Genomic DNA, 27018 nt, shown 5'->3' with positions numbered 1-27018 from the left:
ACAAGAGAAACGTTGAGTCACATCAAGCTTATCCGAGTAGGTACTAATGGAAATGGGCTATATAAGAACTTCAGACTTTGTTTGAAATGGAGACTTCTATGATGAGTTTTTTTGTCTCAGTCACCAGTTTTAAGTCTTAGTCAGTGCAGCATGAGGTTCATTTAGTAAACTGTGGTGTGACTTAGAGTCAAGCACACATTAAAGCAGGGTACTTGGTGGGACAGTGTGGGTTTTGATTCAGCAGGGGCTTGCTTGCAGTTGGATCGAGATGGAGATTTCCATCTTTAAATCTTCTTTTCAGGCAGTTGAGGGAGTTTGGATGTTTTGTAATCTTTGCTAATGAAGTAATTCATGAGTTACTGCGTCAACTTAAAGGGGGTTTATATTTGAATAAGTAACCGTTATTGATTTGGGGCAGTGAATGTGAGCTAAGCCTGGTGTGGCTGGGTGGTTCTGTGGTGTAGCGGTCATCACATCTGCTTTACACGCAGATGGTCCTGGGTTCAATCCCCAGTGGAACCACAAATCCAGCTTTGATGCCAAGAATGAAAAATCAAGAAGAATCAAAGTCTCACAGCTATCAGAGAAGGTGAACGACACTCAGAGACTATGGGTGGATCAACCACAGGTGACAGGAAGTGGGGGTTTTAAATCAAACCATCACTAAACTGGAACTCATGCACCAAATCCCCATCTTTTATATACAGTCTCAAGGCCTTGGTGTGGCCCTTCTAGTAGCTTCCAGAAGTTCATCAATCAGACTAAAGTGGACTTTTAGGGAGGGAGGCTCTTAAAGACACAGGAGAGGATAGACTGAGGGGCTTTATTTAGTATAAGGACTATTTTGACAAGTTAATTAGAGTGTGGAGTCCATGTGGCTGATGTCATCTTTTATTTACAGTTTATGGGGAAACCAAAACCAAAACTGCAGCTCTTGGTGCTTCAGCCTGAGCTTCATCTGTCGGACCTTGAGCTTGGGAGCTTCATTAACATGCAGGGCATGAACACAGTGATGAACTCAGGTGAGCCTGCGAGGATTTTTCATCTTCATCAAGCCAAGGCTGATGATAAGCTGATGAGTCTGAAAGTGTGAATGGATTAATGATCCTCTTCATTGCTTCTCCGTCGAGTTAAAGAAATAAAAAAAAAAGTGCATCATCATTATTTCCTCAGAGATTTCGGAAGAAGACTGTGAGTACTTGAGATGCAGCTGCAGCCTCATTTCATAGATTACTGTCAAACGCTGTCAATGCTTTAACACACTCGTATACAAACACGCACACACACGCTGGAATCACAGCGTGCATATGTCAGAGGCTGCATTATGTGTCAACAGAAAGAGAGAGCGCCTGGGGGTTTGTAAACATCCCACTCAACTGATCTGTGACTCATCACACACACACCACTCTGCTCCCGCCTCTGTGAGGACCCCTCACTGATGCCAAGCATGTCCTTTTCCTTCTCTCGGACTCCAACCTGAACCTGAAAACCAGGCCTGGAGAAGCTCCAGCTGCACCCGAAGCGAGGACAAGCTGAAGCTGAGGCTGGTTCTTCCGAAGGCAGACATGAACACGCACCCAGCCTCATGTTTCCATAATTTCAGAGTGTGTTACACTGACTCACAGTAACGCAGAGGAGACTCTGTGGTCTTTTTGTGTGTTACTTTGTTTGTTTTTCCTTCTTTTGTTGTCATTTTGTGCAAAAGCCATGTATTTGTTTGTGTTCATGGACGCAGCTGGTGATGAGCCTGTTATAGAGAAAATCAGTATGAATTTGTAATGTTTCTAATGTATTTCAGCAGGAAACTGACAACTGCAGACTGTCCCTGTCTGCAGTTGTCCAGACAAAGTGGGAACACATCACCATGGAAACCAAGAAAACAGAGCCTTAAAAGAAGTGGCAACCTAAACGTAAGCGAGCAACGCATCCTGAATCCTTAAAAGAAAAGATAATTATGTGTGGAAATCTGTGACGTGCACGACTCAAATTTGGGTCTTTGTGTGAGCTGCATTTGCTTCTCTGCCAACATGTCCGACCTCACAATTTGTTTGTCTGTTAAAAGTGGAAAGTAAGCCTGAATGTCCAGAATCCCTTTCGGGAACACTTTGCAAAAACCAGACTGGGCTAAACTGGACCCGGATTTGTAAACTCTCATCTATCCCACCTTTTGGCGTTCTGTCCTGTGGTGTTTTGTCATGTGCATGTTTATTTGAATTAACTGGTCTGTTTTTATTTTTGTTTTATATTCTGAAAATCTAAAATAAAATTATCCCCCCAAAAAAGAAGAAGAAGTGGAAAGTAACCCTGCTCGTTTCACTTAGAACAGAGATTCAATCAGAACATCTCTTACAAACTGAGAAGTCTTTCTTCTTCTGCCTTCTCTCCCACTGCCTCCTAATATGCCTATCCCTCTCCTCTTCTTCTCTTTCCTTTATCACAGTTTCCACCAGCACCTGCTGACCAACAGCATTGAGGTAGTTATTGGTAATATGGGCTCCGACTGATGCACTATGGAAATTTCATTCTCCTTTACCCATAGGTTTGGTTTAGCAAAGATTATACACTTGATGCATCCCTCCACATTTGTTCTACATTTTTCATGCATTTTGAACTGTCCTGTAGATTCACACAAGCAGCTCACATGGAGCTCAGTCCGTGTAATACAGCTGTGAATTTTTTCTTCAGTTCAGGATGTACATGTTTCTGATCTGATTAAAAATGTTCTAACTGTGCTAAGCACTCAACTTCAAGGAGTTTTTCTCTTCATTTACTTTTATGACATCACCGAGAGCAGCTATTCCTAATCTCAGGCTGAGGGGGAGGGGCTAAAACAGCCTTTTTAAGACAGAAGATGAATGCAAATCATGCAAAGCTGCCCTAGCAGAGTCCGAGGATAAAATACAGTCCCCATTTACTAAAAGCAATATTTTATTTTATATTAATTCCTGAATTTCACACAGACGACTTTGAATACATAACATCAAATAAAATCCAGATTTCATTTTAATGTTCATATTTACACAGTGAGACTTGTTGTTTTAGTCCCTAGAGGATCCTACAGTACACCTCTGTAAACACTCATGTCCTCACAACATCAGCATTACACACACACACATAGAGAGAGAGACTGAATTGCATACTGAATGCATTCAAGCAACAAAAACAGCATCCTGAATATCCTGACTGCGTCTCCCGCATGTATAAAATTACTGTGTGTGTGTGAGTGGTGATTCACTTCTGAGCAGAGGATAATATGCTCAAAATAGCTGTAAACACACACAGGCACACACACACACACACACACACACACACAGTTTACAGGTCCTGTTAAAGGGTGGAGCTCTCACTGAGGCTCTGAATAAAAACACCTGCTGCAGGTGAATGACGGCATTGAACACTGCTTGTAAAACTGCTGGATTCAAGAACACAGTTTAGTCCAGATGTTCTCAGCCTGCAGTTTTGAGTCTCTCTGCAGCGACAGTGGGTAAACCTGAGGGGCCGTGAGAGGATTTCATGGAATCGAGTGTGAAGTTACATCTTAAATATATAGGGCAGAGCAGAATGACTGAAGGAGGAACCTTTTATGTCCTGATGGGGGACGTTTTTTTTTTTTTCTAAATTTCATATGTGATTCTGTTTAACTTTTATGCAGAAAGTTAGAATTAGAAGATAAAAAAATCATTTTATCCTTTGTGTCTTTTATTTCTGACGTATGAGTTCAATGACTGAGGCTGTGTTTTAAATAATCATTTAGTATCTTTATCTTCTTTTTTTAAACCTTCCCTAAGGCTTCATTAAAATGGAAAAACAAATCTCATAAATCAAATTTAACTTTGAATTTCTCATCATCTACGCTAAATAACTGAAAGATTCTGGAGGAATCTCTGTGCGCAATATTGGTTGCCTGTGATCTTCAGGCTGTTCTGAGGTCAGACAAATCAGAGTTTTAAATTCAAAACACAGATGCTAAATAGAAGAGGGGCCACCAAGCTTGTTATCAGCGCTCAGTTCAAAGCCTGCATTTCTGATCGTATTGGGGTGTATTAGTGTCAATGGAATTAGCAGCTTTCACATTTGGAAATACAGCACCAATGCTAAAAGGTATACACAGGTTTTAGTGCAACATCTGGTCCATGGGACAATATTCCTCTCCCAAAAGTTCCAAAAGTGTTCTCCTCAGTTCCCAGATCTTTACAGATTGGTGGACCAAAATCGTCAACAGTTTCTACAGATGTGCAGTTGAATGCATCATCATCAGTTCAGTCACGGGGTGGCATCGAAGCCCCTCTGTTCAGGACAGGAAGTATCTCCAAGAGAAAATAAAAGCCGCCTTCCTATCAACAGTGGACATTATCCCTGATGACTGACTGTCACCTCCTCGGTGCAATCATTAATCTTATCTCTCCAAGTCCATTTTTTTTAAGTTGACATCTTCTTGCCCGTTCCTCCTGCCTGGCAGCTCCATCTTCAACATCGTTTATCTAATACAGCAACTATCCCTCCTCTCCACATGTCCAAACCATTATTCAGAGAAGGTCACACTACATCTTGTGAACCTCTTCCATTCACTCTTGCTGCTATCATTCTATTACTGCCTCACTGTTTTTTTTAAGCTGACCTCTATTTAACTATTTTTTAAACTATTTTTTGTGTATCACTACTGAATTTTACTGTCCACGTGATAATAAAACCTCTTAATCTGATTCTTTTTGACCTCAGTCGAAAAAAAAGGAAAAAGAAGAAAAAAAGATAAAATGTCGAATTTATGACTTAAAGACTTTCAGTGAGTCGTTTTAATTCACACTTTGGACTCGGGTGAGTGTTTTACTTGGGGTAAAATGACCTTTTATGAGGGTTTAGAAAGACAAACTGACAGGAAAATTGGTCAAACTGTGACCTTCGACCCCGCATCGTCCAGCGCCGCTAACCCCGCCCCTCTGCGGAGAGAACGGGAGCTCCATTCAAACACACCAAACTGGTAGCCCCGGGATGCGACAGTCGCTGTAGCTGAAGAGAAAGGTGGAAGAAGAGGAAGAAGGACAGAAACACACTCTCTACCCCCGAAATCATCCGAGCAGGGCGGTCACACAGCCAGCCAGAGACACCAGAGCCCGCAGCCGGAACATCCTCACCGAGCGCACTCTGCTAGTAGGAGGCTAACAGCACCAACATGGCGAGCGCCTCGTACCACATCTCCAACCTGCTGGAGAAAATGACCTCCAGCGACAAGGATTTCAGGTAAAACAACGCCCGGGTGGAGGGATCTGACCGTCAGTTGTTGTTTATCGCATCGGAGTGTTGTTATTTCGCACTGAAAACGGCGCTTTGCTGCGGCGGGCCTGTCGCTCTCAGGCTAACAGCTAGCATGCCACCTGTCTGATCATCGTCACATCCGCGGTTAGCTGCTAGCATTAGCAGCTAGCCTGCAGGCTAGCGGGCTAGCACCAACTTCTGTCAATCCGCAGGCTAGCTTAGCATGAATGACGGCGCTCTGTGATGTAAATTCAAATGTGAAGGTACCCCCCCGCTAGTGGGATTTCTCCCGGGAACCGGGCGGGTTTAACGTAAAAGTGTCGCTCCAGCTAACGGGGGTGTGGTGACGCCGGTAAACAGATGGAGAAGGTCGGAGCTTCAGCCTTGCACTCACATAGACTCTGTCAGCGTTAAAGGTGTCTTATTCTGATCCCATTTCTGTGGTTGTTTTGTTTTAAAAGTCTCGTCAGAGCAGCTTTGCGTGAGTCACAGTTCAAAAAAAGCCAGCTTTGTCTCTCACTGGGCCTCGGTACAGCCTTGCAGTTCATCCTCCCTGAAATAAGCTGCTGTAGCTCCATCAAAACAGCTTGTTTCATACAGAAAATTGGCTACTTTCTGTTAGGAAAGTAGACAAACGACTTGTTTCAGACAGAAGGTAGTTGTTTTTAGACAGTAAGTGGCTTGTTTCAGATAGGAAACAAATAGGAACAGTTTCTGTTAGTCAGAAAATGTCTGGTTTCACACAAACCTGGCTTGTTTCAGACAGTTTGAACAGTAGGTAACAGAGCTTCTGGGAAGCTGCTTTCTTTGACACTGAACTAAGTCAAGAGTAGAATATGAAACACTACTGTCCTCCTGAGTGGTCAGCTTTTAGAAGCCTGCTGCGGGGGAGCAACCAGCACTATACTTAGTGTATTTAAAAGATGGTTGTAGCTAGAGTGGCAGCACCTTTTGGCTACTGGACTGAGTTTTTATTGTTTTTGTTGGAGTAAGATATTCAGAAACATGGAAGCACCGGTTCCACCAGGTATTATAGGAAAAACCATAAAGCCTTTGAATGAAAACAAACGCTGTTGTCACAGTGATATACACTGTCTTGTTGGCATATTTGTATCAATCTAATAAACTTAAAGTTTATTAGATTGATACATATACACCATCCTCCCTATGCTGGCATTCTAAACAGTACAGAAACCCAAAGACTGCTTGGTTGAGTTAACCTCCTGAACTATCTACAACACATGGTGGAAACCTGAAATTAAGACAGAGAAGACTAGAGGTGAGACATGACCATTAGTGAATATTAAAAATAATAAATGACAGATTTAGAGATATTTTCATAAACTATTCATTTACCACATCAGTAAACAGCATGGCAGGGCAAGATATTTTTTCTAACATGGCAACCTTTAAAAAGTGAAAGGAGATAGAGAGACAGGTGAGAAAGAATAAAACTTAATTGACTTTTTGATGGCATTTTACACACAGTACTGGTACAGAATCTAGAAAATGTGGGAAAATACTGGCATCATATACAGTACTTATTTCTGAAGAAATTATGATGGGACCCTGAAAAAATTACTATGAACAATAATGGATTTCTATACATTTAGTCAGATGACCACTTTTGTTGTAAGATTCAGATAATTATGTATTCAAAGTTTTTAAATGACATAACAAAGAAAAATATTTCTTTGTGCCCCCTTCTCCCTGTTAATGCCCTACCTGCCCCCCTGGCAAAACACTGCTAGACCCGCCCCTGCACAGTTACCAGCTGTCAGCTGCTTAGAAAAGGATCCTGGTGTTATTTGTCTCTCAGAAACAGTTCATAACTTCCCTTCAACTCATTCATGTCACCTAAAAGGTAAACCTGTTTCTCCATCACCTGTTCAACTCTGATGATTCAGTAAGGGCATCTCCTGGTTTCATCTGCATGTTTCCCTCTCACCACATATCCAAACCAGCAGCTATGGAGAAAAAAAACTATTTGTAGAGGTTGTTTATTGCTGCTGTAAATTTAGATTCTAACATGAGAGTTGGAGGAAGTGCATTTTCTGGTTTTTCGGTGTTGTTGTAATTTTTCAAACTTTGAGGGTTGGTGCTTGGCTACCCATGGCACTCTGATAAATCACACGCAGTGACATAGGTTTACAAATTATCACTTGAATGCTTAAATTCATTTCAAAATGCATTCACCAAAAAGACCACTTTAAGAAATAAGGAGACTGATTTAACCAAGCCTTAAATTATGACACACCTGCTGCAGGAGATCACTGAAGCTTTGAAGATGTTTAATACAAACATAAAAACCAGTTGCTGCTTTTTAACTGATTACCGACCCCACCCCCCCACCCCCCCCCACCATAGGGGTTTTAACCACAGAAACTCGGGGCTAAAACCTACATATATAAATGACAGTATCTGAAAAACAAAGAGGAGTTCACAAAAGGCCTTCTTGCTTTTTTCTGTTGCTGTTTTTCATAATGTTTAATCGATTCATCTTCAGTATAATCAGCAGGTGAAATTGAAATGCTGCAGTCGCAGCCTGAACTGAAGCTTCAGATTAATGAGTTTATTAACAGGCAGACTGAAGTCACACAGTTTTTATTGATCATCTGCAGCTGATATCGTCTAGCAAATAGTGAAGGCAGAAGCGTCTGACAGGAGGTCCGTTAGCGCCAGACGAACACAAATATGCAATGATTTATTTATGTTGGAGCGTTAAAAACTGAGCTTATAAACTGATTTGACAGGAAGAAGAACGTCATCAGGCCCTGCTCCAGGAGTTTGTTAATCCTGAGCTCAGGGGGAAACTGGGTTTTCTGGTTCACAGTAAACTTAAACTCTGTGCCAGTTACCATGGTAACAGACTCTGTGAACTAAAACTGTTCTCTGGCTCCTCCCTTCTTACTGCACCTGAACCAGCTGACTGACACTCAGTTTCATTTCCTCATTCATGAAGTCACCGCCGAAGATTGGAATGAATCCATCTACAGACAATTTTACACACACTGAAATCCCAGTTTAGGTGTTAAGTGTGTTTTTACTTTACACGAGCGCTTTTAAGGTCAGTCACTCGTCAATATATGAGGGCGGATCCTGCAATTACATCACTGATTTATAATCAGCTCAGAATAAACTGTAGTCTCATCTTTCTGCCTCCGAGACTGTGGGCAGTAACACTGTGGGCAGTAACACAGCCGTCAGACTGTCAGTACTAACATTTACTGTACGTTACTGAGAAACAGTGGTTAAATCAAACTAATCTGTGTTGTAACTGATCACACTGATGGAAAAACATCTGCCACGACTGGAATTTTGGAGATGTAAAGATGAAACTGAACTAAATTTATTTAAAATTTAAAAGTGAGTTTTTGGAAGCAGCTGCACACAGTCTGATTGTAAACTCATTACGTGTGTTCATTGATTGAGATTCAGTGATTAAATGATGCCAAACAACATTTTAAATGGATAATTAGATTTAAAAATCTAATCAAATTAGGATTACTGCATCATCTATAAGTTAAAGTGCGGTTATCAAGTTTCATTCAGTCAGTGATGATGACAGAGTGGACAGAGCTGATTAAAACCACTCTCTTCTTCCCTCCTGTTTGAATATCACGGTCAGCACTAAAACGTCTTCATAGCCCTGCTCATCTGGATTGAAATGGAGGCTCTGCTCTTTATTTACCTGTTACCATGGTGAATTATAGTGTTGGAGCTCCATTGATGATTGCCTTCTTTCATTAACTCAGGGTAAACATATTGAGAGCTGATTGAACTAACTGATCAGCTGCTCAGGAACAGGAAAGAAAAGAGTTGTCGATCCCAGGTCTCCACGTTTTTGTTCTTAGACTGCAAGCGCAGCTTTGCATGATTCACAGTTCAAAATAAGCCACATTTAACTCATGTTCAGCCTGTGTGTTTCCCTTCATTCTTGGTCTAAAACGAGCTGTTTTAGCTCCTCGCCCTTTAAGCCACCATTGAACGACATTCATAAGCATCAGTTGGGCGGGGCTTCGCTTCCAAGAGCAGTCTGATGCCTGTTAACGTAAAACTTTGCCACTGGAGAGAGAAGCACGTGGCAGAAAATTAAAAAAAGATCTTAGCAAAATTAGAATACTAAGATAATTTTAAACATAAATATTACTTTAGTTTTATCTGTGCGGTCTTTATTTCCCTCGGTATGTTTTTGCTTGATTGTGTTGGTTTTTGTGGTGGTCGTACTTTGAGCCATGTTGATGTGTTTGTGAGGAGTGCTGCATAAAGAGGCACAGAGTGGCTTGGATCAGACTCTTTGACCAGTAAAAAGAAGCTCATATTTAGCTTGAAATTCAGAGCAGCCTGGCCCTCTTTGTGTCAGCTGCTCGGGAACGATCACAAGCTGGCAGCACAGATAATCAGCTTCATCGCTTCTGACGGCCGCCCTCTCAGAACAAGGAATCCTCGATATCATGGAAAGCTGTCGGTTTTGCCTCCTGTTGGGTAAAAATTGACCCACTTTTAGGCCTGATCTGAGCGTTTCCACACGGCTTCTGTGAGACAGGAACTACATATTAGTTATTTTATAAACGTATGGAGCATGAGGTGCTTGGGGCAGATGTCTGAAATTGCCCAAAAATGAAATAAAATTCACCGAATGCCAAAAAGAATATACTAATATTCAGTGCACCAGTACTGTTATGTGGAAGATAAACATAGGCATTAATCTATAAAATACATTCATGTAAATATAACATTTAATGGTATTTAATTTTTCATTACATTTTAAAATGTGTTGTTTGTTTATTGTTTATTTCTCAGATTTATTCATTAATATAATAATTGTTAGACTTATTTTTCTATTTTATGCTAAAGTTTGCACACTGATACTCTATGAATGACCCACTCCTTATTTTCATAATTAAAAAGAAAGTAAATGTATTAAAAACATATAATGAGACATTTTTAAGGTGGGAAAGAATGCAGAATTAAATGCACAAAAAAGCAGGCAATGATTAGATTTATAATTAACTGGTTATGAATGAAATGGTGAGGATTTCAATTTATAAATGAATGAATGCCCACAGTTGGTAGATTCTATTTCATAGTTTTATTGATCTTTATTTACTCAATTTTTAAAATTCCTTAAGTTATTCATTGTTAGTTAAATAAGCAATTCTATTTTTTTAAATTAATGACAGAGTAAAGAAATCTGAGAGTAAATTAAATGTGGATTTTATTCATTATACTTTTCACATTTTTCTTTATTAATGCCAATAATAAATTCAGCGTAATTTGTGAAATTTGAATTCATTATTTTGTCAATAATATATTTTTTGACATCACTGTGTATATTTATAATAGGTTTATTGCCTCTTTTATTAAAATGTATTTACTGATGGTACATATTTTGAATATTTTTTTACATTTTGCCCTGTACATCTCAGGGTTTCTTCAGTTTCATATATATTTTTTTAATTCATTACATTTTATGCCTTTATTTTTGCATATTATCTGACTTTCTCTGAGAATTTAGTACTTGGCTTATTAGATAAAATAAACAAAATAAAACATGTATTAAATATGTGCATTAGTACAAAGAAAAATGCAGTTTATACATTTCTTTCTCTCTGATGTTGGCAGCTTCAATCCTCTGTATTGGGCTCTATATATGTGAACCTCGGAGGACTGACAGCACCTTTGATTCTGCATTAAAGGATTTGGATCTGCAGCAAAAACGGATCCATTTAAAGAAGTTAATAAAGGTGTCCTAAAACGGCTCGTTTGTCATCCTCCAGATTATTTTTACCAAGCTCGCTTTAGAGAGACGCAGCTCAGACAAAAGAGAGGGTCTTACATAATTTCATTTATTTCCAATTTGCTTCGTTGGTTTTTATAAAAGCTCTTTTAGCAGAGGTCGGCATGTCTGAATGAAGCACTCAGGACTTTGGCTGATGCACATTTGAGGAGATAAAAGACTAAAACTTAAATACTCTGAAGGTTGATCTCTCAACTGTCCTGCACCAGTGTTAGGTCCGAGGGCTTCATCCTGGCACCCAACAGCAGTCAGACTTCAGGTTGTGGAGGTCAGTGTGACATCACTGACCCACTGCCAAACCGGTCGTGTTGGATGACGTCACAGATGGAAAGTCCGAGAGTTTGGTGAGAAACGTGCAGGGGGTCGTTTCACTGCTCTGACACACAAACGAAAAAGACACCAGCTGCTGAATCCTCTACTGATCCTCTCAGTGTGAGAGGAGCAAGTTTTTTTTTTTTTTTTATATCGTCTACTTACTTGTTTGAAATCCTGCTGTAATGAGCTCAACCTAACGGGGTTTTGGTGTAAAAATGAACCGTTTCATTAGGACAGCTGGAGGAAAAACTGATGTGAAAACACTTTGGGGACAACACGGACTGATGAGTCTTAAATATGCATTTTCAGAGTTCATGATCTGACCTTCTAGCAGAATAAAAAAGTCTTCCTTTGTTGCCCGTTTTGTCATGTCCTTTTCCCTTTTAGTCCTTTCCATTTCCTGGTCTCTTCAGCGCCTCCTGTTGGATGTTTTACTCCAAGCTTTAAAAACTCAAATTAGAATCAATTCTTTTTTCTGAGATTTTCAGGAGGAAAGCTAAGACTTCAGCTCTGTCTGAATCAGATGTTGTACTTTTTGCATCTCCTCAGCTGTAAAATGACTCGCCCATCTGTGCGTTTGATCACCGCACACTTCAACTCGCTTTATTAATTTGTTTGTTCGCTGTTTTCCAGATTTATGGCAACTAACGACCTGATGACGGAGCTTCAGAAAGACTCGATCAAGCTGGACGACGACAGCGAGAGGAAGGTCCGTGTGTATGACCTCGCACTGCTTCACCTGGTGTCTGTCTAATGAATGATTATAATTTATTGATAATTTATTGAACTTTTTGTTGACACTGATGAACAGGTGGTGAGGATGATTCTCAAACTGTTGGAAGACAAGAATGGAGAAGTTCAGAACTTGGCTGTCAAATGGTAATTTATTTGATTTTAAGTTTCCTATTTCCTGTTTGATCGTGTCCATGCGTGTGACTGTGGGTGTGTTTGTTTCAGCCTGGGCCCTCTGGTCAGTAAGGTGAAGGAGTACCAGGTGGAGACGATCGTGGACACTCTGTGCACCAACATGCTTTCAGACAAAGAGCAGCTCAGAGACATTTCCTCCATTGGACTCAAAACAGTCATTGGAGAGCTACCGCCGGCCTCCAGTGGTAAAATATTTGACTAGTACTGATCTCATAACAGCACATATTTCATTCAGTATCACTTCTGAGCGAGCGAGTTTTGATCTGTAAAATGTTTTCAGTAACCAGTGAGTTCATGAATCTTCAGATCGTTAATGGTTTTCCTGTGAAAATGCGAAGATTCATCTTTTCTCCTCCTGCCTCCGTCTCAGGCTCAGCTTTAGCGGCCAGCGTCTGTAAGAAGATAACGGGTCGTTTGACAAGCGCTATCGCCAAACAGGAAGACGTGTCTGTGCAGCTGGAGGCACTTGACATCATGGCCGACATGCTCTGCAGGTACGTAGTTGGGCGGTCGCCGATGGATGGCGCTGGTGGGGATGGGTGAAGTTTTGAGTTCTTCTCCGTGTCTCTGTTTGCAGACAGGGGGGTCTGCTGGTGAATTTCCACCCCTCCATCCTCAGCTGCCTTCTGCCTCAGCTCACCTCCCCCCGGCTGGCCGTCAGAAAGGTCTGTCCAACCACTTGGATTTTTGTGTTTTTGAGCTTTCAGGAAGCTGTTTGTGCCCTTACCTGTTGTTATTTGGGCATTTCAGAGGACCATCATGGCTCTGGGCCACCTGGTTATGTCCTGCGGAAATCTGGTATTCATCGACCTGATCGAGCACCTCCTTGCTGAGCTGGGGAGGAATGACAACATGTCGACCACCAGGACATACATCCAGTGCACGGCCGCCATCAGCAGACAGGCTGGACACAGGATCGGTGAGACGCCCAGCCTCCACACTGTCATGTCTCTGATTTAGAGATGAATCCTCCCTGACCTCTGACCTCTCGTCTCTCTTTAACAGGTGAGTACCTGGAGAAGATCATCCCTCTGGTGGTGAAGTTCTGTAACGTGGATGATGACGAGCTCAGAGAGTACTGCATCCAGGCCTTCGAGTCCTTCGTTAGGAGGTAAAACCATCTCAGACCGAAGAACCTGTGGCGGCGGTGCCTCGTGTGCTCACTGCTTTTATTCTTTCCAGGTGTCCCAAAGAAGTTTACCCACACGTCCCCACCGTCATCTCCATCTGCCTGCGCTACCTGACCTACGACCCCAACTACAACTTTGATGATGAAGATGAGGATGACAACGCCATGGATGCTGAGCAGAACGACGAAGACTATCAAGGTAATGAAACCCTGGCTCTGGCTATCGCTGCTGAAGTAAGAAACCTCCAGTTTATGTTAAACTGTTAAAGGCTCAGCTGATTGGTGCTTTGAAATCACATGACACTGCCCACTCATTTACATCCAAATTAAGCGTTTGAACATTAATTGGTGACGCCATCTCTTCATTTCCTTTCCAGGCAGCGACGATGAGTACAGTGATGATGACGACATGAGTTGGAAGGTTCGAAGGGCGGCGGCGAAGTGTTTAGATGCTGTCGTCTCGACTCGTCATGAGATGCTCCCGGAATTCTACCGCACCGTGTCTCCTGCGCTCGTCTGTCGCTTCAAGGTAGCGTCATTTGATCGGCTTTTATCTCTGAGATGTGTAACGATGACCTTAATGTCTGACCTGCCTCTGTGTGTATGCGCGTGCAGGAGAGGGAGGAGAATGTAAAGGCGGATGTTTTCCACGCCTACTTGTCGCTGCTCAAACAGACCAGACCAGCTCAGAGCTGGTTGGCTGATCCAGACGCCATGGAGCAAGGAGACACGCCGCTGACGATGCTGCAGAGCCAGGTATGCTCCTGCTGTGGACGGAGCTCTTTTCTCTTTATGCTCGCCACGCAGAAGCAGAATTTTTTTTTTAAATTAATAAAATAAAGAGATATTAGAGATGTATAAAGTATGAGATGTTAGAGGAGCTTAGGAGTAGGTTATTTAGATACAGGAGATAAAAGTTATCACCTCCTTGCAACCAATCAGTGCTCACTCTGTATGAGAAATGGGTGTAAAGTTTTCTCTCAGGACAGTTTCTCACTGGTCTCTGGCTGTAGTTCAGCTTTCCTACAGCAGATGTCAGTGCTGCACAGCTTTTAGGAGCATATCTTTGGTTCTCACGGCGACAGGAAACCCTCAGCATCCTGCAAGGCTGACCGCAAGCAGCAGGAAGTACCTGCGGTGGTCTCCTGTGATTCTCTGGTAACATCTTTCGCCCTCCACAGGTCCCCATGATTGTGAAAGCTCTGCACAAACAGCTAAAGGAGAAAAGCGTGAAAACCCGTCAGTGCTGCTTCAACATGCTGACCGAGCTGGTGAACGTCCTCCCGGGCGCCCTGACTCAGCACATCCCGGTCCTCATACCAGGTGACGCTGCCGCAGGTCAAGAATAATCTAGATATGATAGAATACAGTCACTACACACAGATACAAATATTTTTCACCAGTATTTTTGTAGTTCTTTACATAATTCTGTGGCCCAGTCGTGCAGAGTTGGTGCCATGAAACTGTAAGCCCCCCGCAACAGATTTCAGGGAGGACACAGGAACACACCCACAAAACAGCATCTTAGTCAGATGTCAGAATGGCCGGCTTTTCTGCTGGGGTTAGGATACGGCTCCAAAACATTTTGTATAGGCTCTTGGAATGTTTGATGTTTCTGTTTTTGCTGGGATTACTCTTTGGAGCTGTGTGAGTCTTGATGTCAGTGAGGTAATTGTGTATGTGTGTGTGTGTGTGCACGCTGCAGGTATCATTTTCTCTCTAAACGACAAGTCGAGCAGCTCAAACCTGAAGATCGACGCTCTAGCCTGCCTCCACGTCATCATGGTCACACACCCCGCTCACGCCTTCCATGCCCATGTCCCTGCCCTTGTCCCGCCCGTGGTGTCATGCGTGGGAGACCCCTTTTACAAGATCACCTCTGAGGCTCTGCTTGTTACTCAACAGCTTGTAAAGGTGGGAGTCAAACTCACAACCTCCTCCTTTCTGTTTCTAATACCACAGCTGATTTTTATCCTCCATCCTGTTCTCCGTCTCCACCAGGTGATCCGACCACTGGACAGCCAATCAGAAGCCAGCGACAGCTTCGATCCCTCCCCTTACATTAACGACCTGTTCACCTGCACCATCAAGCGCCTGAAGGCCGCCGACATTGACCAGGAGGTGAAAGAGCGAGCCATTTCCTGTATGGGGCAGATCATCTGTAACCTAGGTAATGCACACACTTGCAAGTCACATGATGTGATGTCACAGAGCTTTCCTCGGTTTAATGTCTTCCTTTTTTCTGGGACAGGTGACCATCTGCCTGCTGAGCTTCCGGGAACGCTGCTGATCTTCTTAGAACGCCTCAAGAATGAGATCACAAGGCTGACAACGGTGAAAGGTAAGCCCCGCCCACACACCAGTTGTGTCTCAAAGGAAGCTTGTTTCTTTTCTGTTTCCATATCAAAATGAAGTGTTGAATATTGTTCACCGGGCTGGAGCTGTTAGTGTTTGATGTGTGTGTGTGTGCACACAGCTCTGACGCTGATTGCCGGCTCACCACTGAAAATCGACCTGAGGCCCGTTCTTCCCGACGCCGTTCCTATCCTCGCCTCCTTCCTCCGGAAGAACCAGCGTGCCCTGAAGCTCTGCACGCTGGCCGCTCTGGACATCCTGCTCAGAAACTACAGGTAACACACACACACCAGTAAGCCCCGCCCACCAAACCTCAGCTCCACCCTGTCCACCACCCTCACCCTCTCATCCTGTGCTTCAGCTCTGCGGTGACTCCGGTCATGGTAGATGCTGTCCTGGCCGAGCTGCCTCCTCTGATCTCTGAGAGCGACATGCACGTGTCTCAGATGGCGCTGAGCTTCCTGTCCACGTTGGCAGTGACTCACCCATCCTCACTGGGTCAGCTGAGCGGAGGGAACATCCTCCAGCAGCTTATTGCGCTGGTTCGATCCCCGCTGCTGCAAGGAGGCGCGCTTTCTGCTATGCTCGACTTCTACCAGGTACTTCCAGCTCCGCTTACCCTTCGGTGTGTATGTTGGGCGTGAATATGCATATTAACCATGTGACTTCCCGCTTAGGCGCTCGTGGCCACCGACACTCCCGGCCTGGGCTACATGGACCTGCTGAGGATGCTCACTGGCCCCGTTTACTCCCAGAGCGCCGCCCTGCCGCACAAACAAGCGTACTGCTCCATTGCCAAGTGCGTCGCTGCTCTGACCAGAGCCTGTCCCACTGAGGGGCCCGCCGTGGTGGGACAGTTCATCCAGGTGAGTCAGAGTGAGCAGCGTTCACCTCTCTGCAGGTTAATTGAGCTGTTTTTTAAGATTTTCACTGCCTTCCGATGAACAGCGAGCAGTAAGAGCCACGAGATTCAGAGACCTTGTGTTTCTCACAGGATGTGAAGAACAGCCGTTCCACAGACTCCATCAGGCTCCTCGCTTTGCTCTCATTGGGTGAGGTTGGACACCACGTGGACCTCAGCGGCCAACCAGAGCTCAAGACTGTCATCCTGGATGCTTTCTCCTCCTCCAGTGAAGAGGTAAGTACACCTGTCTACACTCTACATCCAGATGTGACATCCCCCAGCTCTGCTGCCCTTCCTGCACTGTTCTATCTGAATAAAATGAAAAAGTTCCATAAAATTTTTTAAGAAGGATTTTACTGACTAAATAAAAAAGATGATTGAAAAGATGCTAATCTTTGACGTGATGTGTTCAAAGGAAGCAATGAGCTTTCCTGCGGTTGTTCACCTGTGCTGTTGTTTCGGTGGAGATTAAGCCACCTGCTCTCTGTGTCGCAGGTGAAATCGGCGGCCTCGTACGCGTTGGGCAGCATAGCGGTGGGGAACCTGCCAGAGTACCTGCCCTTCGTCCTGCAGGAGATCTCCTCCTCCAAGAGGCAGTACCTGCTGCTTCACTCGCTCAAAGAGATCATCAGTGAGGAAAAACACATCACATTTCCTGCGTGTGTGTGTTTGGTTTTAACATTGTTTGTTTGTTTGCAGGCTCGGCATCTGTCTCCGGGCTGAAGCCCTACGTGGAGTCTGTTTGGTCGCTGCTGCTCAAACACTGCGAGTGTCAGGAGGAGGGAACCAGGAACGTGGTAGCTGAGTGTTTGGGCAAACTGACGCTGATCGACCCCGAGACGTTGCTGCCCCGTCTCAAAGGATACCTGCTCTCAGGTGACCCATACGGTTAGCCAATCAGATGGGTCGTTGCTGGCGATGGGGCTGATCGATATCAACGCTGATTTATTGATTTCTGCACGTTTCCAGGTTCGTCATACGCCAGGAGTTCTGTGGTAACGGCTGTGAAGTTTACCATCTCTGACCAGCCGCAGCCCATTGACCCACTGCTGAAGAACTGCATAGGTAACCCACACACAAATCCAAATGATTTATCTTTCTTTTGTCCCTTTTGGGTTCTTTTGGTTTTTGTTTTTGTTTACACTGTTGTCCCAGAGCTCCTCTTCTTGTTTTTCTCTGTGATGGGTTAGTGTTGCCTCTTGTCGTATGACAGTCAGCGGTGTCATTTGCTGTCTCTGGTCTGCTTGAAATTCAGGAACGTTTAACTCGGGACCCACAAGCTTCATGTTGTTGTTGTTTCGTTTGGGCGGTGTGGACATAGAAGTTTGTGAATGTGAGCAGGAGCAGCTAAAAATCTCAGACAAGTTTAAATCCCGGTGACCTCAGGGCTCACGTCTTGTGAATTCGATAACTTCAGAACAATGTGATTTTGAAATTGATACCAGAGGTCTGTTTACTAGGAGGCTGAGGGGTAGCCGTGGCAGTTGCAGATATTTTTTTTCTAGTCTGTGTCGTCAAAACATTGGTTGGCAAGAACAGGGGATGAATCTTTTTTTCTGTTGCTCGTATCCATGATTTCATTGTTTCGGTGACAAGTGAGGGTCTGTGATTAAATGAAAACTCAAAAAACCACAAATGCTAGCATTACTGCTGGCTTTCCATCACTTGTGAACACAAGATACTTCAGTTTGACGCTCTGGGTGGAAACCCAGAGGGATCGCCCCACCCATCTTTAATCTCAGACTTGGAGACGCTGATTGCCATCGCAGTCACTATACTCACAGCTGCACGAGGTGAAGGTGGCGCTCTGATGATGCGAGCAGAATCAGGAGACGCAATTTTCAGCAGTGTGTGAAACTAGAAAATAATCTATCAGACTTCTCGTCTTTGTTTTATTCTCGGGGTGGCAGCTTTTGGTTCTTGTTTTAATTTGCTGATTAACACGTATTTAGTAATATTGTGGTAAAAACGCCCATTCACAGTTGTAATAAACACAAGTTATGATAGAAAAATTGGATCAGCTGTGAAAGGCTATAGATGCAGGGCTTTTTCTCCTTCTTTATGTAAACTCTAAACGTGACAAGAAGACCTTATTTTCTTAATTAAACACTATAAAATGTCTGAAGTTGATGTTTTTATCATTAAAGTCAGAGTTTGACACACTCTGGTGAGAAATGAAAGTTTCCCCCTCTGTCTGTCCTCTGATTGGCGTTTTTTGTCCTCAGGTGATTTCCTGAAGACGCTGGAGGATCCAGACTTGAATGTGCGGCGTGTTGCCTTGGTAACGTTCAACTCCGCCGCCCACAATAAACCCAGTCTGATCCGCGAGCTGCTAGACTCGGTTCTACCGCAGCTGTACAACGAGACCAAAGTCCGGAAGGAGCTGATCCGAGAGGTGAGGACACCTGCAGCGGGGAATCGATTGCTGCGAGTGGGCGAGGTCATGCGTCTGACTACTGTCCTACTACTCTGCAGGTGGAGATGGGACCCTTCAAACACACGGTGGATGATGGGTTGGACCTTAGGAAGGCTGCGTTCGAGTGTATGTACACTCTGCTGGACAGCTGCCTGGACCGACTCGACATCTTCACCTTCCTCAACCACGTGGAGGACGGTCTGAAGGACCACTACGACATCAAGGTGTGTCTGAGCCCCAGGGCCTGGATCCTGAGGATGCAGTTACAAATCATAAGTGTATTTTAACCTTTAGCATTTTCATTAAATTCAGGTTTAATCCTTCCATTAAAACTCAAATATGAGTGGCTGGCTTCATTTATGGTCCAGTGAAAAACCAGGAGTCATTTGTGTATATCTGAGATCATGATGTTTAAACACCATAAGGTATTTGAATCATAGATACTGAAGCTGCTGCTGTGTTTGCAGATGCTGACCTTCCTGATGCTGGCTAGACTGTCATCTCTGTGTCCCAGTGCTGTTCTTCAAAGACTGGACAGACTAGTGGAGCCACTGAGGGCCACCTGTACCACAAAGGTATTTTTTAAACCAGTTTGGATCCAATGTGTCCAACATATTTGTTTATTGTGGACTTTTCCTGGTTAAAAATAACTCCCAAGATTCCTCATGGTGTTCCTGGAGGCCAAGGTTAAAAGGAAGAAAGTACAGCTGTAGTTTTTATCTACTCATGGGTTTGAATGTCATGATGATTTGGGGATTTTAATGATTTCTGTTGTATTGTTTTGCTTTTCTAGTGTAATTTATTTTGTGATTGTAATTTATTTTCTTTAAATTACACAGGGTCATATATATATATATATATATATATATATATATATATATATATATATATATATATATATATATATCTCACTGAAATCTTTTTGTAAATGGTGTTGAAGGTTCTATGATGTTGATGATGATTGACTATAACTGCCAGCATAAAAAGGATTTGTTTGACAGCACTGGATTGATGATACTCAGATCAGTGGGAAAGTCCAAGTAACTTGATCCATGAAGCAGAGTTATAGATTTAGAAAAGTCAGAAAGGTCTAAGGCCATTTCTAAACAGCATCAATTTCCAAGTTCATCAGTTCTAACAAAACTGTATGTAACTACAAGTTATTCAGATTTGTTGCCACTTTGCCAACATCTGGAAGATGACCCAGACTATCACCCTCAGATGAGAAGAAATTGGTTTGGATGTTCAAAGAACAACACAAGAGCCACCAAGGCCACCAAGGTCCACAGTCAGGTCACTTTTAGAACACCGAGAAAGAATTCCCTGCTCTAGAATCAACATATTCAGTCAACTTGGTATGAACAGAATGACATCTGTAGAAAAGCTTTATGGTTAGAGAAGACAAAGATTGAGATGTTTGGCCTCAGTAACAAGGTATGTTTGTAGTAAACATAGAACACTTGTAGCATCATGCAGTTGGCTGTTGTTTTGTACAAAGTGGATGGAGTAATGATGGAGGAGAACTGCTTACAATTTTTTCAACTTTATCTCAGATCAACAGCTAGATGGTTGAACCTTGGATATACTTGGGTGTTTCAGCACAGCAATGATCCCAAACACTTCAAAACTGGTTATGGAATGGCATTACCAAAACCTTGATCTCTCAAACCTTTTGAAAATTTGTGGGCTATGCTTAAAAGCTGGGTATGTGCCAAGTTTAAATGACCTCTACTGATTCTACCAAGAAGAGTGGTCAAATATCCATCCAGAAGTATGCCAGATGCTTTGTTGATGTCTACCAAAAGCATCTGGCTAAAGTATATTTAACCAAATGTTAGTGAGGTGTAGTTGTATATTTAGTTTTGGCCCTGTGTGGATGAGGAAAAAAAATCCAAAATATATCCAAACTTCTGCTCCCAATTCTTGTTTTTAAACTTATTAAATATGTATGCAAAGATATACAATAATTCCACCCAAAAAGAACAGTTAAAAAAAATAAATAAAAAGCCCAACATTACCCTGAGATTTATGCCCATGATGAGTGTGTATAAACCTCTGACCATGACTGTATAATGGAAAAAGTATTTGCTCCAGCACAGAACCCTGAGGAACACCATGACTGACTTTTGTGTTTAGACGACTCATTTAAAGGAGGCATCGGAGTGCCGTTGCATTTTACTAACTGATGTCCCTGGAGTTACGATTGCCTAGTTTTTGTTTTTGTTTTTTTTAACGGTCTCCACTGTCTCTGTAGGTGAAGGCGAACTCAGTGAAGCAGGAGTTCGAGAAGCAGGACGAGCTGAAGCGGTCTGCGATGCGAGCCGTTGTCGCACTGCTCACCATCCCCGAGGCCGAGAAGTCACCGCTGATGTCAGAGTTTCAGTCTCAGATCTCATCTAACCAGGAGCTGGCGGCTATCTTCGACTCCATCCAGAGAGACTCCAGCTCTGCCAACATGGAGTCCATGGATACCAGTTAAAAAAACCCCATGGACAAAAAGAAGTTCCCACGATGCAACACAGCACCACCCGCTGCTGGAGCGCTAACCCTGCAGCATGTTTCCATGACAACAGGACGCAAACACACACACACACACACACACACACACACACACACACACACACACACACACACACACACACACACACACACACACACACACACACACACACACACAAAATTGTAGTGACACACCCTCTCCTAGCGATCGATCGTTCCATGATGCATTGCACTGAATCAGCTGTTGGAAGAGAAAGGAAGTGGACAGACGGATGGACGGCTCACACACGGAGAAATAGGACAAAAACAAAAAATTACATACAAGGCTTGGAAGCTCCTCCCACTTCCTCTTTGTTTTTCTAGCGAGGTCATCTAACTGGTTGATCTCCTTGTTCATCCTCATTCTTCTCTTGTTTTTTTTTTCTCTTTTCTTTTTTGTAATTCCTGAAAGTTCCACAGGTACTGTACTGCAACCTGATTCGCCGCTGCTGAGTGACTGACAGTTGGCATGTTATCGAAACTGACCAATGGAAGGGCGGGGGGGAAACAGCCTTTTCCGCCTAAGCTGTGGTGACCAATGGGAGAAGGGCTCGCTCTGGGTTTTTTTTTTTTTTTTCTTTCTTCCTTTTTTGATTGATGTAGGCAACCAATAGGAGGCTACGGGGAGATGAGCAGCGGGCGGGATTTTACTGTGTGTGGACCAATCAGCATCTTTGTTTCCTCCTGATTCAGTAGATCCACCATTGACCCCTCTTAGGAAGGAAGTGAGAGTGGAAAGAGGAGGGATCATTGGATCAGGCCTCATCTGACCAGACCTGATTGGACCATAGTGGCTGTTGCCGTGGTATTGCAGTGTAAAAAACAAAGTAACAGTGTTCTGCTGGTTGTCCACAGTCTGGCTGCCTCAAACTCATTTCTGCTGGTTTAGTCCAGTCAGCATGGGTTTGATTTTTACTGTCTTACTGGTTTCATTGGTTTAATCCGGTCAAACTGGGTCCAGTCTAGTTCATTCCGGTTCATTCTGGTCTGGTCAGGACAATCCACTGTTGTTAATCGCCCGAGGAAAAATAAAAAGGTCCATTTCTGCCTGCCTTCACGTTCTGACTGGGTTTTTTTTTTCTGTGTTATGCGTTGCTACATTTTAGAGATGCTGGTTTTCCTGATGGTTCGATTATTTCTGAAAAGCAATAATCAGTATTTTATAATAAATTTTGTTTGATTAGATGCTTATTAAACACACAGCTCATGAAATGAATAGAGAACAATAACAAACAGCCCAGCAAAAACATTGACTGGCCACACCTCCACAGCCAGACTGCATCCAGAAATTCAATTCACTTACAAGCTGTGCAAAATGACATGAACCCTCAACAACAGTGAAGTTAAGTCTTACTCCACCTTCTTTCAGCTGTAAACCCAACACAATACGCATGTCTAATATGCTGAAAATTAGATTATCAGTGGCTTCTTAGGATCCATGTGTGGGTCTCCAAACAGACTTTGCATAAGGTGAATTATTTCTGGCTCTTTAAGCTGATCTACCCAGACCCTCTATTACAGTCTACCTTTGTACAGTTTTATTGTGAAATCATTCGTTACAGATACCCCCTCAGCTTCAGTCCTGAGCACAAACGGTTTCACTGGGGTTGTAGCTATCGTGACATCACCTGCTCATCTCTGAACTTCTGAAGCATTTCTGCCATCACCATCTTGGTTCTAGGAAATTGGATGTGATAAGAAAAGGCTGGTGTAGAGTACTACGTGACAAGAATTTACCCAAAGCAAGCGTCTCATAAACTGAGTGTTCAAAGGGGTCCAGCCAGAAAGTCATTTTCCCACAGACTTTTTGCAGCTGTCGCCATCTGGTGGTCTTCAGTTTACAGCACTTCTACATTGACATTTTTCCATTTTGGAAGCTACAATGCTGTGATCTCTGTCACTGCCATCAAATCCTTGAATATTTCCCTCTCCACAAAAAAGACTGAAAACTGACTAAAGTCAAAAATATATCACAATCTTTATATAACCAAAGTGTGTATTTGCAGCAGTTTAAATTAAAATGTCAAATTGACACACAACACAACATAACATTAAAATCAGTGTGTATTTGATATATACCCCCCTACAAACATGATGACCTCTTTAAAACTTCCAGTTCACTCTGAGTTTTTTTTTTTTCTTCAAACCTGTGGTGGTTGACTGTAACTGCTTGAATCGTAAAATGTTCAGAAATGCGGACCTGGATTTGGACTGTTTGTAGGGATTTATCAAAATATCTGTACTTAACTGAAACTATGAGAAGACCGCCATGAGTGTTTTCAGTTTAGTTAGTGTAGTTTGTAGCAGCAGAGGGAGCCAGAGTTCAGGTCACAATATAAACCCAAGACCTAAGTGAATGAACAGTTACAAGAGTCTATGCTCTCTTTAGTTTAGTTTTATGGTCAGCCTAGATCTGCCTAAAAAAAAAGACTGTCTTAGACGAGCCCTGGCTAGACGTAGAACAGGCACTATGCAATAATATAGAGACTTTGGACCTGCCATTCATTAGCACAAACATGAAACACCATGTATGCTTCAAAAGCATCAACATCAGCTCTTCTCTGACAGCATGGTTGGAGTTTCTAAAAATGACTGAGTCTTCCCGTGGAAACGTAGACCCATTTGGAACAACCCTGACATACTACAGAACAATAATATGATTAACTTCCCAGATTGGAGTTGTAAAGGAATTAAATAGTTGGAACATATATTTGAAGGAACATACTTTATTATGTTTAACAGATTAGTTATACGATATGGGCTTAAGAATAGATAGTTAGAATATCAACAAATTTAATCTGTAGTAAAAAAGAAAGTTAAGCCTACGCAAGTCAAATTACAAACACCACCAAGTGTGGTACAATTCCTTAATCTGAAAACTCCAAAATTACTAAAATATACGGGGCACCCTCCAAGTAGATGGATCAATCTCCCTTCCTACTGCAAAATGGGAGAGGGATCAGTCAGCTTAGACCAAAACATCTGGTCTCACATATGTTTAAAAACCTTTACATGGATTAGAAATCCCAGTCTACAATTAATACAATACAAAATACTACACAGAGTGCACTATACAGGTCAACGGATGTTCGGGATGGGTTTTACATCTTGTAACAACTGCTCACATTGTCAAGGGAATACACCTGACAGTTACACCCATGTTCTGTCCACCAGTTCAGAGGTTTTGGTGCTGGATATGTGAGACTTCTCAAAGTGTCTGAAATGTAACATTCCAGCCTCCCCTTCAGTTTGCTTATTGGGCAACTTAGATGAATACAGTCCAGATGGCTCTCACTGCCTAATGCTTTGCTAAGAAGACTATCCTCATGAACTGCATCTGGGGGTTCCCTAGGGGTGGGTTTCTTTGGGGGCTGGACATGAGAGCTGTGTTCCTGACCTGGATGAGGCTCTGGTGGCTCTTGGGTAGTGATTCTCTGGCGACTGCGTGTGGCAGGGCCGGAGGAGCATCTGTGCTAGCGGACGTCGGTTAAAGGCCACGCTGCTCCTGGGTAGGGCCTGGCTTGGGGACTTGGGGTCCTGGGGTGGCACCACCTCTGAGCTGGCGTTCTTGGTGGGCCTGGGGGGGCTTGGTTCCTGGTTTGGTGTGTCACTGGGGTTGTGGGTTGGTGCATGCACGGGGCCCTGGCCCTGGCATGGGGGCCTTCGGTGCACCGGTGGAACTGGAGGCCTATTCAGCTGGTGGCGAGGTTGTTATTATCTTTTGCATGTGGTCCACTCTGCTCTTGTGGAGTCCACTCTGCAGGTTGGGGGATCCAGCAGAGGTGGAGGATGAACTCAACCTGGGTGTCTATTGTCTTATGTAGTCTGAGAGTTGACTCAATGTTGGGGTGGGTGTAGGTTTTCCCCTGGGGTGGGGTCGGCGCTCTGTGGGACTTGGTGATGCTGCTGTTGTGACCTTGGTGAATTTCAAGGAATGGGGGTGCCTATGGGGGTCAGTGGGGGAACTGGCAACAGGGAGGGGGTACTTTGCCTCAGTTGGGGGCTCTTGGGCCTTGGGTCCCTCGGCCCGCTGCTTAGGTGCAGCAGGCTTGTCGCCATGGCCCCATGGGGCAGGGCTGTACCTCCCCATACACACTGTTAGATACTTAAATGGAGAAACCTTATGAATAAGTTGCATGCACACACAAGTGTATAAATGGGCAAGCATAGACGCACACTATCTTGTCTGCTGCTGCCTCTAAACATATCATATATTATTAGTCCTGTATGCTCCATTTAATATTTATTATTTACTGTTACTACTTATGTTGGTTGTTGCTGTGTTTTCCCTCCTGTGTTGTTTTTGGGAGGATTTTCAGCAGGTGTTTAAGCAGATTTTCAGTGTTTTTTCTCTCTATATATCCCTATTCTTCTCAATTTTTCTCTCACTCTCCTTCTTTGAACTTACTCTGCAACGTTTCTTCCCAACTCATCCCAATAAAAATCTAATAAAATATGAATGAATGAAGTGGACTATTATAGCAAAAGCTGCAATGGTCCACTTGGGAAAATAAATCTGCTGGGCATTTTTTTGGCCTTCAGACAACAACTCTGATTGGTACACTCCTGGACAGGAAAGGCAAAAAAAAATCCCCAAGACCCGAGTGAATGAACCATTACAAACAGGAGTCCATGCTGGGGTCAGTTTAGCTTCATTGTCAGCAGCAGGGCTGTTGGGTCTCACCTGTTTACCCGGCGTGCTGATGTTATCACAGATCCAAAGGTGAGAATCAGAGGGCCGCACTCTGATTGGCTACTGAAATGAGGCAGAAATTCATTAGCAGGCAAACAAACAGGATGACGCTGGTTCAGCTGGTCTCCTAGCAGCAGCTGAATTGATGAGTTTGTATTTGTGTGTGTGTGTGTTTTAGCCTGGCTGATCATTGACATGCTGATGATTTTTACCCTTTGAAGAATAGTAATTTATTCTGCTCAGATAGACCCCTGCCTCAGCACCAACGAGCCGAGAAGTAAAACAGCTCCAAGTCAGAAAAAACTCCCTAAAAGAAACCTATTAATAGGAACAGAGGAGACAGGAAATACATACAAAAGCAGCACAGCAGACTCACAAATCAAAACAACAAAATTAAAAACAGCATATTTCATAAAAACATAAAAATTTAACCTCAGTTTGCTTCTTTAACTTTGCTTATTTGGAGACAAAAAGAATATTAGCTAGCATGAAGTTGTTCTGCAGCACTTTTGTGTGTTTGATGACTGACCAACAAAGCAGGATAATTATTCGTACATGTATTAATATTATTATTGGTGCTCATCAGAAGTTAGTTTCTATTCCTGAGCCTTTCACTGAGGTCCAAGGGATCTTCCAAGAATGAGGAGCCTGTTTTCCAAAGATCTGATTGGTCAGTTAGTGGTGTGTT

At 43.2% G+C, this 27018-nt stretch overlaps 1 protein-coding gene and 1 non-coding gene across 3 annotated transcripts; both read left to right on the top strand.

Annotated features, from left to right (window-relative positions):
- Positions 1 to 449: 449 nt before the first annotated feature.
- On the top strand, positions 450 to 522 carry trnav-uac (transfer RNA valine (anticodon UAC)). The gene has a single exon. It is a non-coding gene; the product is annotated as a tRNA-Val (tRNA).
- Positions 523 to 4927: 4405 nt separating this feature from the next.
- Positions 4928 to 23591, top strand: cand1 (cullin-associated and neddylation-dissociated 1). Of its 2 annotated transcripts, none has more exons than XM_035906868.2 (26): positions 4928 to 5238; positions 12002 to 12077; positions 12180 to 12247; positions 12326 to 12480; positions 12666 to 12789; positions 12873 to 12960; positions 13046 to 13214; positions 13301 to 13406; positions 13478 to 13623; positions 13802 to 13953; positions 14040 to 14180; positions 14606 to 14747; positions 15130 to 15338; positions 15426 to 15594; positions 15676 to 15765; positions 15901 to 16054; positions 16141 to 16378; positions 16457 to 16645; positions 16774 to 16917; positions 17179 to 17314; positions 17383 to 17571; positions 17653 to 17748; positions 18909 to 19078; positions 19159 to 19323; positions 19567 to 19674; positions 21354 to 23591. In XM_035906868.2, the coding sequence occupies exons 1-26, from the start codon at positions 5171 to 5173 to the stop codon at positions 21576 to 21578; spliced, it is 3717 nt and encodes a 1238-aa protein (XP_035762761.1). In that variant the 5' UTR covers positions 4928 to 5170; the 3' UTR covers positions 21579 to 23591. The 2 variants fall into 2 exon arrangements, with proteins under 2 accessions (XP_035762761.1, XP_006781051.1); XM_006780988.3 differs by having other exon boundaries at positions 17383 to 17559; positions 21354 to 23589.
- Positions 23592 to 27018: the final 3427 nt, after the last annotated feature.

The sequence above is a fragment of the Neolamprologus brichardi genome, chromosome 17 (genome assembly GCF_056152115.1).
Source record: "Neolamprologus brichardi isolate AB-2024 chromosome 17, ASM5615211v1, whole genome shotgun sequence".
Lineage (NCBI taxonomy): Eukaryota > Metazoa > Chordata > Actinopteri > Cichliformes > Cichlidae > Neolamprologus > Neolamprologus brichardi.
The sequence above is the reverse complement of the archived record's forward strand: the minus strand, read 5'-3'. Positions and strand labels throughout refer to the sequence as shown.